This window comes from Tarenaya hassleriana, unplaced genomic scaffold, assembly GCF_000463585.1.
Source record: "Tarenaya hassleriana unplaced genomic scaffold, ASM46358v1 Cleome96, whole genome shotgun sequence".
Taxonomy (NCBI): domain Eukaryota; kingdom Viridiplantae; phylum Streptophyta; class Magnoliopsida; order Brassicales; family Cleomaceae; genus Tarenaya; species Tarenaya hassleriana.
The window spans coordinates 187,915-203,872 of NW_010972002.1; the positions used below are offsets into that span (position 1 = coordinate 187,915).

The 15,958-nt window shown below is 34.8% G+C and overlaps 3 protein-coding genes and 1 long non-coding RNA gene across 4 annotated transcripts; all 4 read left to right on the top strand.

The window, feature by feature from the left end:
- Window positions 1-20: 20 nt before the first annotated feature.
- On the top strand, window positions 21-1,749 carry LOC104804772 (endo-1,3;1,4-beta-D-glucanase-like). The gene is made up of 7 exons (XM_010529116.2): window positions 21-267; window positions 479-500; window positions 601-727; window positions 814-904; window positions 1,032-1,121; window positions 1,197-1,297; window positions 1,425-1,749. Exons 1-7 carry the CDS (start codon window positions 117-119, stop codon window positions 1,563-1,565), a joined length of 723 nt encoding a protein of 240 aa, XP_010527418.1. The 5' UTR covers window positions 21-116; the 3' UTR covers window positions 1,566-1,749.
- Window positions 1,750-2,622: 873 nt separating this feature from the next.
- LOC104804771 (ribosome production factor 2 homolog) lies at window positions 2,623-4,312 on the top strand. Its single transcript, XM_019201459.1, has 4 exons — window positions 2,623-2,774; window positions 3,080-3,283; window positions 3,538-3,783; window positions 3,959-4,312. The coding sequence occupies exons 1-4, from the start codon at window positions 2,706-2,708 to the stop codon at window positions 4,310-4,312; spliced, it is 873 nt and encodes a 290-aa protein (XP_019057004.1). The 5' UTR covers window positions 2,623-2,705.
- A 164-nt stretch (window positions 4,313-4,476) lies between these two features.
- On the top strand, window positions 4,477-5,172 carry LOC109116292. Its single transcript, XR_002023777.1, has 3 exons — window positions 4,477-4,547; window positions 4,671-4,808; window positions 4,890-5,172. It is a non-coding gene; the product is annotated as an uncharacterized LOC109116292 (long non-coding RNA).
- Window positions 5,173-6,871: 1,699 nt separating this feature from the next.
- LOC104804776 (DUF21 domain-containing protein At4g14240-like) lies at window positions 6,872-10,462 on the top strand. The gene is made up of 13 exons (XM_010529119.1): window positions 6,872-7,201; window positions 7,380-7,456; window positions 7,622-7,705; window positions 7,799-7,912; window positions 8,400-8,483; window positions 8,580-8,651; window positions 8,775-8,842; window positions 8,937-9,024; window positions 9,132-9,205; window positions 9,291-9,639; window positions 9,723-9,769; window positions 9,853-9,934; window positions 10,069-10,462. Exons 1-13 carry the CDS (start codon window positions 6,961-6,963, stop codon window positions 10,177-10,179), a joined length of 1,491 nt encoding a protein of 496 aa, XP_010527421.1. The 5' UTR covers window positions 6,872-6,960; the 3' UTR covers window positions 10,180-10,462.
- The last annotated feature ends 5,496 nt before the right edge of the window (window positions 10,463-15,958 follow it).

The window sequence follows — 15,958 nt, forward strand, 5'->3', positions numbered from 1 at the left end:
ATGAATTGGCATTGCACAGTGACGATCATAAACCCTATTTATACACTGAGAAGAACGGAGCAAATCGTGGTCTTGTGTTGTGTGGTGAATCCTCTCCTCTCTGAGAAGAATCGACAATGGCGTTTGGTCCTCAGTGCTGCGAAAACCGACCGACCCTTAACCCGAGTTCCGGGTCTGGTCGGGTCGAGAAGCTCGGTGGCCTTGATGCTTACGTGTCTGGATCCCCCGATTCCAAGCTCGGCATTGTTCTTTTCTCTGATGTTTTCGGTAACTCTTATCTTGAATCTTCATAACTGTTGCTTTAGTTTTGATTTTTAGACCATGAATCACTTTGTCTAGGGCTGTTTGCTTGATGTTTAAGTAATGTCGGAAGATCATGTTTCGGTCTCTTAATCTTGCCGGATTTGTTTGTTCCTTTGAATTAATGATCTTTTCATCATAATGTTCTAAACATTTCATCTTCAAATTTTTCTCACAGGATATGAAGCTCCGAACTTGAGGTATTACTTCTTACCTGATTGAGTCTCCCTTCTCATGACACTGAAAATAATGCAGAGTATTTTTTGAAAACTGAATCTTTCTTTTCCTTTATTACGAAAGGAACCTCGCTGACAAGATTGCAGCTGCCGGGTTTTTAGTGGTTGTTCCCGACTTCTTGAAAGGAGATCCTTATGAACCCGAGAACCAGGACCGGCCTCTTCATGTCTGGTTGAAAGATCACGAACCAGTCAGTTGCTCTTTCTCATGAAGTGTTCCTGTCGTGTCTGTCAGATTCTTTGTTTCTATCTGAAACAGATAAAATTATGCTTTTAGGACAAAGGCTTTGAGGACTCAAAGCCATTAATTGAAGCCTTAAAGAGCAAAGGCATAAGTGCAGTTGGGGCTGCAGGTGCCTGTTTCGGAGGTGAGTTTGTTTGTTCTTCTTGATGGTATACCTTCCAAAATATGCAGTTGTGTAAAAGTTTGACGCTTTCTTATTGATACTGAAACAATGGAAGAAAGTAATGTAATATTCGTGCGGTATTCTTCAGGAAAGGTAGTGGTTGAAATGGCAAAGAATGAGCTTATTCAAGCTGCTGTTTTGCTTCATCCTTCTTTCGTCACGGTTGATGATATCAAAGGTGAGTGATTCCGTTTCTTCCCATATCCACAGATTTCTCGGTTTCCCCACACTAAAGTTGACATCTTTTTTGCAGAGGTCAAGGCTCCGATTGCTGTATTAGGAGCTGAGAACGACCGTACATCCCCACCCGAACTCTTGAAGCAATTCGAACAAGTTCTTGCTTCTAAACCTGAGGTATGCTTTTCGTCTGATCCGATATTTTCGACCTAAAACTCTTTGCTGTGAAGCTGGAAAGAGAAGAAAGGGAAACGATAATGGACACAGTTCTGTATTGCTTTCTGAAATGGAGAAATGGTGATAGGTCAAGAGCCATGTGAAGATATACGAGAATGTCTCGCATGGGTGGGGCATTAGGTACGATCCGGATGATGAATCAGCAGTGAAAGCTGCAGAGGAAGCTCACAAGGACATGTTGGAATGGTCTCTCATCCATGTCAAGTGAAGAACAAGGTGGTTGCTGAAACAGATCAGACCCATGAGCTTATGATGTGTGTTTTTGTCTGAATGTGTTGCCAGCCATTGTTATGAAGCTTTGTCTGTAATGTTTGTGTAAAAATGTATGTCATGAATTTATCGTCGCAATATAATAAGATCATGGGTCATGTGCTTCCGACGTTTTTATCTTATGTAAGTGTTTGTTCTGGTTAAACGTTTCTTCAGAAAAAACATTCATAAATATAGTTCCTACATAGGCTTAGATCATATATATATATATATATAATTTTGGGTCCTTACACCATAAAAGAATGATATAGTCCCAACATATATCAGAATGATATAGTTTGGGTCCTTACACCATAAAAGGTAGGTTAAGAGTTGAGATACATTAACCATTGAGGTTTAACTCTCTTTATATATTGGTTTCAAATTCTCCTCTGTCATTGATATGAGACTCTTATCAATATTATCCTTTTTAGACAGTGACGACCACAGCGTTGGACAAATTTGATCACACCCCGATCATTCTTCTCTGGCCGAGTCTGACCGCATGCTCATAGGAGAACGGTTTTCTAGAGACCCACCGGTGTGAAGAGAAACAGATTGTTATACCAATAGATATAGTTTGAACCCTAACTCCACCATAAAAGCTAATTTAAGAGTAGAGGTTTAACCTCTTTATATATTGGTCCCAAATATCTCTCTCACCGATGTGTTATTCTTATGACAGAAATAGAGAAGTTGATAATGATATATATATAATCTAACTCTTATCTATATTCCATGGAATAGAGAAAGAATTGAAGATGGACAAAGGATCTTGAAACGTGAACTTGTATTTTGTTTGTCCTTTTGCCTTTACTCTTAATGTTTTCGCTCATATTGTTTGTGATATTATTGTCCACGAACAACTTGCTAAGCGATAAATTCACTTGGGGGCCTTAAGTGACAGAACAAGATAATGGGGAGGAAATAGAAATATTCTTATAATACAAGGGTCGCACTACAATTCTCTTCATTTTTATACTTTCATTTGGGTTAAAGGCTGAAACTTTAAAACCCTAAACTAGAGAGCCCACTTCGTGTTCGTTTTTCTGCACTCGGAGCCGTCGCCTGTGGAAGTTGCAGGGTTGTTCGGTTAATCATGTTGAAGATTCAAACGCCGAAGTCGGGCAAAGGCAAACGGGAAGTCGAGAAGCGCGCGCCTAAGCTCGTAAGTTCCGTTATTGGTTCATCCATGCGTTTGATTAGTTGTTTGGTTCTCGGGAAAGTTTCCAGATTTTAAGAACTGAAAACTAAACTCGAAACCCTAGTGGAGAAGATTGAATCTCATTCAAGCTGCAAATTTTTGCTGATTTTAGTAGTTTTCTGCTCGAATTACTTGTTGGGTTTACCTGCGATTGCTTGATTGTATATTTCTCGGAATATGTAACCAAAAAGTGAGAGTATCGTTAAAAAAACTGCAAAATTATTGCTGTTTGAATGTACTAATGCTCAATTTTTTTTTCCGATTTGCAGGTTGAAACTGGGAAGAAAACGTTGATACTTCATGGGACGAAGACGAGTGCTACGCTGAATGCCGTATTGATGGAACTGTACCATCTGAAGAAGGGAGGTGCTGTGAAATACTCAAGGAAGAATGAGAATATCAGGCCCTTCGAGGCCGGAGGCGAAACCTCTTTGGAGTTCTTCTCCCAGAAAACCGATTGCAGCATCTTCGTGGTAATGTTTTTTGTTAATGATGTTATTTTTGAGATAGTCTTACCTGTTGCGAAATCAGTATAATTCTAGAGTGTGAATTCTGGGTATCAATTGCTAAACATTGTAGTTTTCGCATAAACTCTAGTGTTTATCTGGATTCATAGACTATATTTTGCTGTTAGCCAACTTGATGTGCTGATGGAAGATTATTCGGAAATTATTTTTCACTTTTTAGCCGATTGTGTTTCCTGAAATCTGGAATGTTTTTTTTGTAGTATGGTTCTCACTCGAAGAAACGACCTGACAATCTTGTACTTGGGAGAATGTATGATCACCATATCTACGATCTTATCGAAGTTGGGGTAGAGAACTTTAAGTCGTTGCAGTCTTTTACTTACGATAAGAAGATAGCTCCTCACGAAGGATCAAAGCCTTTCATTTGCTTTATGGGAGAAGGATTTGAGAATGTACAAGAGCTGAAACATCTAAAAGAAGTCTTGCTTGACCTGTTTCGAGGAGAGGTAAGTATTTTCTTGACATGCCATATCTTTTTTGTTTTATATTATAAACCTCCTAGAGTTGAGCCATGTTTTTGCATAAATCAGAATCATTTGATTTTGTGGGGTTAATCCAAGTTTTAATGGATCTTCTGTATTGGCAGAATTTGAAAGTAGTATTGAACTTTTTTGTTTGCAGGTCGTGGAGAATCTGAACCTCGCTGGAATAGATCGTGCTTACATATGTACAGCTGTATCTCCAAACAGGGTTTTCCTTACTCATTGCGCGCTGAGGCTCAAAAAGTCAGGAACCATTGTACCTAGGATGGAACTTGTAGAAGTCGGTCCATCCATGGACTTGGTTGTCCGTCGCCATCGCCTTCCTAACGAAAGCTTAATGAAAGAAGCCATGAAAACTGCTAAAGATAAGCCTAAGAAGAAGGTTTATAATAGGCTTTGTACTCCTTTTCTTCTCCATCCATGTCAAGTGAAGAACAAGGTGGTTGCTGAAACAGATCAGACCCATGAGCTTATGATGTGTGTTTTTGTCTGAATGTGTTGCCAGCCATTGTTATGAAGCTTTGTCTGTAATGTTTGTGTAAAAATGTATGTCATGAATTTATCGTCGCAATATAATAAGATCATGGGTCATGTGCTTCCGACGTTTTTATCTTATGTAAGTGTTTGTTCTGGTTAAACGTTTCTTCAGAAAAAACATTCATAAATAAAATGTCAGTCAAGATGCAGTACAAGGAAAGATTGGGAAGATTTATATTCCTGATCAGAAGGTAAGAGAATTATTCTCCATCAGGAACCACTGACACAAAACCTTTTTCCTGTTTTTTGGGTTTACCCCTAAAACCGATATCCAAGCTTTCCTGTTAATCTTGTTGGCTCCTTATGTATATCAGCTTGGAGAAATGGTATTGCCTAACAAGGCCAAAGGAGTGAAGAGAGAACGGAGAGAGGCCAAGAAGAAGCAGAGGGAAGACGGGCCTGCTTCGAAAAAGCAAAAAGACTCGGAGTAACTTACCAAACACCATCCCGAGGTAGTTGCTTTACTGAACTACTCGTCATCTTAGGCTTGTAGCTGCATCACTGGCATCACTTGTTGTCTTCTTCCATGCCAGCCAGTTTCAATCTGGGTGTTCTTTCCAGTTGGACATGGAGGAGGAGGAAGATGATGTAATATTAATATTTGGGGGAGGGTTTTGGATTCACATTTTTATTTGGGATGATGGTTTAATATAATGTTCTCACTCTTGAGGTGATTTGATTTTTGTTTAGAGTTTTTGCAGCATGAAGTATACAACAAATGCTTAGATCAGTCAAACATTGTCTACTTGTTGGAAATCTCTTCTTTGGAACTCTCCTTGAGTCCAATTTTTTTAATTTTATTTATATTTGTTGGTTGGTACTATTTTTTATAAATGCATATCCAATCAATAAATTTAGAAAAAATTGCTCAAAAAATGTTGTACTTCTCTCTCACATGTCGAAAAAAAACCTTATATTTGTTTTTATTATAAAAAAACTCTATACTTATTTTTATTTATCGAAATATATTTGTAATCCTACATTTTTTTTATATTCAAATTCTATATTTATATTTATTTGTTTGTACTTTCTAAATTTTAGCAAATAAGTCTTTAAATACAAAAACCAAAAAAATACGATAAAAAATAATATATCAGATTAGATATGAATATTTCAAATTCGAGTGAATCCAATATTATTATATTATTTTTTCTAATTAAATTTAGAATATATTAGATATTAATTGATGACATATAGGTATATAAATGATTATATTCGGTTACGGTTAATTCGAGTTTAGTTTATTCGCTTTACAGTTATTTCGGATTTGATTATTTTCGATTTGAAATATTCATATCCAATCTGGTATATTATTTTAATCGATTTGATTCGGTTCGAATATATATCGGTTGAGTTAGGTTCGGATAGATTTTTTACTGTATTTTTCTTGTTTACATTTAGGGGTTTATTTAGTGGAATTTATAAAATATATGTAAATTTCGGTAAATAAATATAAGTAAAAAGTTTGTTTGGTAATAAAAAAATATAGAATTTTTTTATCTGATATTTGAAAAATATATATATATTTCGGTGAATAAATATAAATATAAGTTTTTTGTGAAAAAAAAAGTATAAAGTTTTTTTATCGAGGTATGAAGGGTTAAAAGAGTTTTTTGGACAGTTTTACCATACATTTATATTAAAAATTTAATGGAGATAATATTAAAAAATATATAAATACGTTTTTAATAAAAATCTGATTTGACCTAATTTGAATAGTATATAAAATACCACAATGGATCAAAACACACTCCGGCGTCCGAAAAGTCAGTTGTTTCCAATTTTTATTTATTTAGGAAAATTAGATGATTAATACATCAATTTGGCAAAATTTGCTAAAAAATCTCAATTTTATTTTTTTGTCTTTTAAACATTATCAAAAATACCTCTATTTTACTATTCTTACTTCAATACATATCATTTTTTATATGTGATCATGTGATCCATATAACCTGAAATATAGTATGGTCATATATTGAGCTCATTACTCATAACATTAAATTTATAATGTTTTAATGAAATAATTAGTAAGATATATCAGATATGAATATAATGAATTAGTGAGATCACTATAAATTTAACGTTATAATCAATAAAATCAAAATGTGACCACACTATATTTTGGATCATATGGATCATATGATCAAAGTTGAAGAAAGATATGTGTTGAAATAAAAATAATAAAATAAAAGTATTTTTGATATAATCTCCTTTTAAAATTGAATTTATAAATTGTCATGTCATGTTTAAATTCAGATTTATTTAATAATATCAAAGTTTGGATTTTAGAAGACAAAAATTAAGGTTTAGGTTTTTAGAAAATTTTGACAAATGATTTCCCTTTTATTTACTCCAAAATCTAGAATAATATCAAATAATTAACAATCTCTAAAAAGGTTTTAAAAAAATCGCCACTAAAATTATTAATAAATTATTATTTATTAATACATAGAACCAAAAAAAAAATCAACGAATTAAAAAATATATATACCGACGAGAAATGCACGGAGAGAGATTTTCAACGTAGTACAATCATCGTCTTTTTCTTTTCACTGTTTTCGTCTCCAGTCGAAAAATTATCAAAAAGTTGGAATCGAATCGAAGATGCATCTGATAAATGCGGTGGCGGCGGGGAGGATGTTAGCCGCTGTCGGCCACCCGAACAGCGACGGAGAAGCTATCCCGTTCGGGTCGTTGTGGTGGTTCATCTACGCCGGAATCTCTTGCTTCCTCATCCTCTTCGCCGGAATCATGTCCGGACTCACTCTGGGTTTGATGTCCCTTGGTCTCGTCGACCTCGAGATTCTCCAACGTAGCGGCACCCCCAGTGAGAAGAAACAAGCTGGTGATTCATCTTTTCTTCCCGTTTCACTATCAATTCGATCGTTTGGTGTTCCTTAACTTTTGGAATTCCGTCGTTTCGGTCCCTTTTGATGTGGATGATCATGATTCGGTTGAAAAATTTTGAACTTTTTTATGCCCTTTTGTTCTTCGTTGGGGAAATTTCCTCGTGAATCATTCAGCTGCTATTCTTCCGGTTGTTCAAAAGCAGCATCAGCTTTTGGTGACACTGCTTCTCTGCAATGCTGCTGCAATGGAGGTAATGTCAAAACTTCAATCTGTTGATTCTATGACATTGCTGTTCGATGCAAGGAGGGAACTATCAATTGGTTCTTCGAATTAAAGGGTTTAGATTGAGACAAGAAGATTTCTCTGGTTGAATTGAGACAAGCTTGATTTCTTACATGATCATGGTAATCTGCAGGGACTTCCTATATACTTGGATAAGCTATTCAATGAATATGTTGCTATAATCCTTTCAGTCACTTTCGTTCTATTCTTCGGTGAGGTACGATTTTCCGACCTCATGTTTCCGCTGTTCTAACCTTTACTCACATTATGGCTTTCACTGATTTGGCTGTTGTGGATTCTGTCTTTTAAGGTTATTCCTCAAGCTATATGCACCAGGTATGGACTTGCTGTTGGAGCAAACTTTGTCTGGCTTGTCCGGATCTTGATGGTTATCTGCTACCCGATAGCTTATCCCATCGGAAAGGTAAATCTTCGAGTATCTAGTCAAGAATATTGTCATGGCTACAGAACATGTGCTGCAACTTGAAGCTGTTTGTTTTAAGTTGATTCGGAAATAAGTTTTTTCTGCTCCTGAATATTCGTTTCTTTGTTTAAAAGTTCTTTTTTTGTAATGGTTCTATCTAATGGACGAGATATCAAGGACAGCATTGGACTGTGTATTTGGTTTATCTTGTTCTTAGATTCTCCTTCTCTGTGTGTCGTGATCCCATCTGTTTAGATTTTGATGGATCTCTTCTTTGCTGTTTTCTGCAACTATTCTTCCCTGAATTACATACCAATAAAAGAAAAAAAGGAATATATTCTTCCCCAGAATTATGAGACAATGCGCTCATATTATTGTCCCTTTTTGCACATGATGAGTTCCTCATTTCAGGATTCTCCTCTTGCTTTTCTTTTCTTTTTTTGTTTGGTTTCTTTTCTGTTCTCTAAATTTCTGATGTTGTGGATAGATCTTGGATTGGGTGCTGGGCCACAACGAAGCTTTGTTTAGGCGGGCTCAGTTGAAAGCTCTTGTATCGATTCACAGCCAAGAGGTAAGAGAAACCTTGAAGAACATGCTATTTACTTCTTTTACTGCATCTAAGAGATACTAATTTTGCTAACTTGTCGTAAAACAACTGTCATTTTAGGCTGGTAAGGGAGGTGAACTTACACATGATGAGACAACGATCATAAGTGGAGCACTGGATTTGACAGAAAAGGTATATATATAAAATTCTGTTTTTAGGCTTTTGTCACTATGTCTTGATATCATGACTGAGTTGCTGTTTGATCTTTATGGAAATGGTGGAAATATTCATGAAAAGTTGGATTTGGTTTGACAGACTGCACAGGAAGCCATGACACCGATTGAATCAACGTTTTCCTTAGATGTCAATTCAAAGTTGGATTGGTGAGTTAGCTTCTGAGAATCTGATCATGACTTTTTAGTGAATTCTTGGAGAAAATTTGACTTTATGTATCTTTATTCTGCTTTGCCTGCTTAGGGAGGCTATGGGGAAGATCCTAGCACGAGGTCACAGCCGAGTGCCTGTCTATTCCGGGAATCCAAAAAATATCATTGGACTTCTTTTGGTAGGCACCGACTCTCCGGGGACTTATTTTTTTTTTTAATGTTTAATTGTGTATTCATCACATGCTTTGTTACTCTGATGATGCGTTTCTCTTTTGCTTGTCATTAGGTAAAGAGTCTTCTTACAGTTCGCCCAGAAACAGACACCCCTGTCAGTGCAGTATCTATCCGCAGAATCCCAAGGTGTTTTCCGCTAAATATGTTAATGCTTTTCCTTTTTTACAAATTCAGCAAGGTTATGATACCTAATGTTTAAATCGTGCAACAGGGTTCCGGCTGATATGCCTCTGTATGATATACTGAATGAGTTTCAAAAGGGAAGTAGTCACATGGCAGCAGTTGTGAAGGTTAAGGGGAAAACCAAAGTTCCCCCTTCGACAGTGGTTGAAGAAAAACCCGAGGAGAGTAATGCGATGACCGATGAATCCCAACTGACTACACCCTTGATATCGAAGGAGGATGTCGTCGTCAACATCGATAAGATCAACAAACAATCTCCTTTGCGAAACAACGAGACGGGAACAAATGGGTACCCATCACATGCTTCAGAAGACATCGAAGATGGTGAAGTTATTGGTATCATCACTCTGGAAGACGTTTTCGAAGAACTTCTTCAGGTACCTTCTACTTTCTTTCCAAGTGTTTCCATTTGAAACCATTAACATTAATCTACATTAAAAAAAAATCCATGTCTGTACAGGAGGAGATAGTGGATGAAACGGATGAGTACGTCGATGTACATAAAAGGTACTGTTTTCTGTGTCTTGTATACTTAGTGTTGCCTCCAACCATTACCCTGTTTCGAAGCAAGCAACGATCTTCTTTTGCAGGATTCGTGTGGCAGCTGCGGCTGCTGCCTCGTCAATAGCTCGGGCTCCGTCAAGTCGGAGATTAACCGGTCAAAAGGGCCCTGTAAGTAACATTGTATCTATTGCTTGGGTCGTTTATACAAGTAAGGAACCCAAAAGAAAGCAGAATCTTTGTTCTCCTTCTGACAAAGTGAGAGATCCCTAGAGATAAGAATCTGCTGTGTCGTTGTTTCCCAGGGAGGACAAAGTAAACAAGCGCTTAAACCAAAGGCATCAGGTCCCGAACAAGATTCCGAATCCAGGAAACCGCACGTGACGATTACCGAGCCTCTTCAGAAGAAAAACTGATGGTTTCGGTTGTACGTTCTTGCTCCAGACAAGAGGCGATCGTATTTTCGTTCTCTTGTGCTGAGAAAGAAGGAAAAAGGGGCAGAAACCAAGATCGATCTTCGAGCAGGTCGTGTTCTAGCCATTATTCCGTTGTCACTAGGGATTTGGGTTGGTCCAAATTCTGGAAGATGGGTTCTGTTGGAAATATTACATGCTATACACAGATACATACACTTTTGTGATTTAATTATTACTCCACAGATTTATGTCTCAATAAAAGTTGTCTAGTCGTTCACAGATCTGCATTGGGAATTAGGCGATTCATTACCATTCATGGTCTAATATAACACACACACACACACTTCAAACCCACTTGAGAATCTACTAAGAAAAACACCTTCATGTCGGATTTACACAGATGCCAGAACCAAACAGCTGCTATAACTACGTACTATATTGGTGTATACATATATGTTGTCGATTTGACCTCCATTCATCGGTCAGTCGTCCCAACGTAAGAGAATAACGGTGCATCTCCAAATGATGTACAGACGTGTTCTTTGCTCCTTCACCATCTTCGAACACCAGCCCCATGATCGAATCTTCCAAACCCTAGTCGTACCCGACTGTTTCCCGACCATTTTCTCGCCGGAGAGACTCTCTCTCTCCCGGTGATCTTAGAGTGTTTTGAGAGAGAGAGGGGGTGGAAAAGAGGTAACAAATTATATAGGGAGGAGCTCTCTCATATTAAGCGTGAGGCGAAGAGTGTGAAAGTTGACAAGTGTGGGTTCCTACTGTACTGAAGATGACAAGACAACCTGACTTTTCACTTGTCTCCCTCTTCCTCTCGGGACTTTTGCCCTCACAGTCCCCAAATTGTAAAAAAAAAAAAAAAAAAAAAAACTCCGGAGTGTATTGCCAATATGAACGTATGGATTTGGGAAGGACACATCTCCGGCGTGTTTGTGTACGTAACGCGATCTTCTTTTTCATGTCGTGCATGCAAAGGACAAAAGCTAAGCTTGTTGGGTCGAGAGGTTCTACTTTGGTGGGTTGGTTTCTATATTATATGTTATTTTATTAAATATTAATAATCTCATACGATGGGATGTTATAAGTATAGCTGTTATGCATTCGGTGACACTTTGATAAATGCTTTTAATGAACGGTATAGTATATGTTATGTTATGTGCATACAGACCTTATCTTAAAACGCGGAATTTTGATTCCCTGTTTAGAAACATCAAAATGAAAAATGAGTTCAATCACACAATCTTACAGTTTATTCAATATTTTAGAATACAACAATTATACGTTCCAAAACATTTTATATTTCACACATAAAGTTACTCTTGTTTTCTATTTAAGACAATATATATAGTTCCTTAAAACTTGAGTTTCATCTCTAAGGCGCAAGAACTATGAGATCATTATAGTGCAGAGAGAGAGAGAGAGAATTTGTCAAACTTCAACAAGAAAAAGGAGCTTCAGTATAAATTCTAACATATATATCTATATATATACATATATATATATATATGTGTGTATATACACCAACACCGGAAGAACAAAAAAAAGGCAAAAAATCAAGAATGAGCGTTATCATCCCAACAGAGAAGCATTGTGATGCAGACTCTCATAATATAAAGTTTTGCTCTTTGTTGTCTCAATGATCTCTTCAGCTTCTCCTTTCTCTCCTTCATGTTCTCCATTAACTGCCTCATAAGCCCCAAGAACCTTGGAACTACACATATATATACGGCATACTTATATATACACCTACTCTATACACACATATATACGCGTTTACATATACATGCATACATACACGCAGATAATTAATTAAAGACCCGCACGTACGTACAATCAGAGACGCCGACAACGCACACACTTCAGTTCACCCTCCAATGTATACACACAAAATGCCCGAACACCCAAAACTCCTGTCGGCGTCCCGCATGGAAATTGCTTAAATACATTTGTATGTGTTTTGGTTTTTTATATACAATATATTAGATGATAGTTTATGATTCGCTATATGTGTACACTTATATAGGATACCTATATATATATATGTATATGTATGTATAGACGGTGCATGGAGGGAGGGAGGGGGAAAAGCTTTGTGATATGTAGAAGGGCCCACTTGTACGTTGAAGTGCAATGCAACTTCACGTGGCCCATGCAACGAAACTCTTGAAAGCATATTCAAAGCCACGTTGTGAAGCGTTGGTTTTCCTCAGGGCGATGATGTCTTCCTCCACCAGCTTGTCATTTCTTCACCTTTTTCTCCGGCAGTTAGATTGTCAAAAAACATGATAATTTTCCACGTTACATATTTTATAAAATTTTGAGAAAATATTACCTTTTAATTATGGGATATTATCAAATACTTCGCTTTTGTTCACAATATATATATATATATATATATATATATATTAATATAACCTAAGTTTAAGTGGCCTATGGGTAAAAAAAATATGCAAAGTATATTTCTTTTATCTTGGATTCAAATCCAAACGTGGAGAGAAGTATTCACCCGTAATTTCAAATTTTCTAGAAAATATATTTGAACCAAAGGTCCCTATAATTAATATATACATATATATATATATAATTTAATGGTGCAAAAGACTAAAAGAAACTTAAAATCGTATTGTTTTTCATGTGATATATAGTTTTTCAATATTTTCTTTTTCTAAATTGGTGAAAAAGAAAATATAGTTCAGCCTCGACCATATAATATACAAGAATCTATATATCTCACCAAAAATGATAATAATGATAGCAATTATAGCAAAAACTAAAAACAGTGTATACATTCATAAAAGTAAAAGAAAAGGACCCTTATCTCGATCTATAGTTTCATTGGCTTTATTAGCCCTACTTGTGTCTTCTCCCAAAGGACAAAATACATTGGTTTCTTCTGTTTTTCCCATCTGATTTTTATTCATTTATTTTTATAATTTATTTAAAGGAACTCTGTCTAATCTGCACTATATAAGAGTGGTTCATCTCGCTAGCTTTTCAGCAATAGACGGGCCATCAATTTTATATGTGTACACATTTTCTACATATTATATATGTTTAATACGTTATATATATATATATATATATATTACATACCGATTAATAAAAAAAATAAACTTTATCTAATAAATCTCTTTCTTTTTTATCAATGTGTTTGTGTGTCTGTGTATTATTATGAAAAATCCTGCCAAAAACTTTAACTACTCCTTGATTTTTTTTTTGGTAAAGAAAAAAATTAAGGAGTTAATATATAAAGTTCAGTTTTTCACATAATAAGACACCAACTATGTTAAACTTTCAAATATATAAATATATACATTATCAAAACAAAATTTCAAATATATATAACCTAATGGATTACATGTGACCATTGATAAAAATTAATGGACCCTTGGATTTCATAGATACCATGTACGTGGATTTTTTTGTTTTTGTTTTTTTTGTTTTTATCTTGTTTTTATTTATTTTTTTAATCTATAGATCGGATTCCGGAGACGTAATCCAAAGTTTCATTAATAGTGTTAGCGGTCATACGTAAAATGCTAAAATTGTAATTATATTTGGTTTATTATTATTATTATTATTATTATTATTATTATTATTATTATTATTATTATTATTATTATTATTATTATTATTATTATTATTATTATTATTATTATTATTATTATTATTATTATTATTATGTTAAAATTAAGTTTCATTAGGGATTTTTTTTATGGGATTCTCCCATGATATTGTATAAATATTGAAAGTTTTTTTTTCACTCTTCTACTTTGATATTGCATGTCCATGTCCAAATGTCTAATCATGTCATTTTTTGGCAAAGAAGAGGCCCCTATCACATTATCTTAAAACCTTTCAAATATCAAAACATAACCATGATTTTTGTGTGATGTGTGGATAAGATCTCGAAGGATCTTGTATTCATTACAAAATGGCAAGATTCTTAAATTTAGACACCCTCTCTAAGTTACAAGTTTTCATCTTCTTAATATTAATATATATATATATATATATAATGGATATATTAGAGATATATAGCAAAAGTAGATGAATGAATTAATAACAAGAGTAGGGTATAAAATCCATAATCAAATTGAAGATAAGATTTGTATAAAAAAAAATTCAAAATCGGAAATAATTATGGATAAAAGAGAGATTTTTCAAACCAAATTATATATCGTATATAAACCAACCGTATCGGTTCTATTTTCTTTGGATTCTCACTAGGTTATTCAAAATTTGTTAAACGTGACAATTTTACATCCGACACAAGATTTGAAACAGCTACGAAATTAAATGATTAAAAAGATTGACACAACATTTCATATATAAAAGGATGTAAAATCAGATTAAAAAAATATTTTTCGATAACGCATATTCGTCATCAATACAATGAATGGTCAAGTCATTGACATTATTATTTCACTTGAAAAGAAGAAGAAAAAAATATAACCACTGTCTCGCAATCAATTTCAAGATAATCTGGTCTGGGTATTATATTTTCTATATAAATAAAATAAATTAATTTTGATGACGACGACGACGACATACAACAGTCACGTGATGCCACGTGCCTAGAGAATGACTAACTCGAGAAGTTTGGGACGACCAAAGAGAGTCTCGATAGAAAAAGCTTCGAATCAAAATGGCACCAAAATAATAATAATAATAATAATAATAATAACAACAATAATATCTATTACTGTTCGATGATGGACCGACCAATCACTGTTTGGTCTCTTGTCACAGTTAAATCATATAATTGATGGGTTTCTTATAATAGCATTTAATCTTTCTGAAACCTATACCATGTTTTGCTTCTGAATAAGATTTTTCGTTTTACCAATTATTTTACGTAGGGTTCTAACGAGTTTTTTCATGCATGATATACATACATATATGTATAAGGAATCAACCTAGTTATATAAATCTATTACGAAAGATGTCTAGGTAGTAACAGGCAATTTAATGGTCAGCCACTTTTATAAAAATTATCATTACATATAGAAATCAAATCAAAAGAAAAAAACAATAGAATAAGATTTGAATGGTATTTTTTTTTTTGGGTCAAACAATCAATACCTCGACCACTATATGTAACTTCCGAAGTCTGTCTTTCTGCCATTATGCCAAGCCAAAGGGGTTGAATGATTGATTGGTATGCGGCATTGTAGTTCAATAGGTTATACACACACACACATGTATATACATATATATATATATATATACAAATGTGTATGTATAGTTTGCAAATAGTGTATGTGGGGTTCAATCTTTGAAGTTTCATTGTAAAAAACAAATTTTTAAAAAAAAATAACTTTTTTTTTTTGGTTTGGAGGAGGTGACTAACTGAGACAAGACATTAAAAGACATTCCCTTTCAAAGAGAAAGCAATTATATAATTGCAAAGCAGGAGAGAGTGAAGATGTGTGAGTTAGGGACAACGAGAGCCTCACGAGGACTCATATTATTATCTTACATTTTTTGTTACGATAATCGGAAATTATGGACCGACACCCAGATTAATCACACAATTGGAAACAAACCATATTTAATCTCTTTTTTCAACCTGAAGTTTGAATTCGGAATAAGACAACTAACCCTCATTTCACCGGTTAAACTATCCAATTTGGTGTTCAAACTAGCTTTTTATTTTGTTAATTATAAATTATGTTATGTCTCGGATTTACTGTCCGAATTATATCGAAAAACAGGGCTAGAATGGATATTCAAGATTTTGAAATATCTAACCCCAAATTCG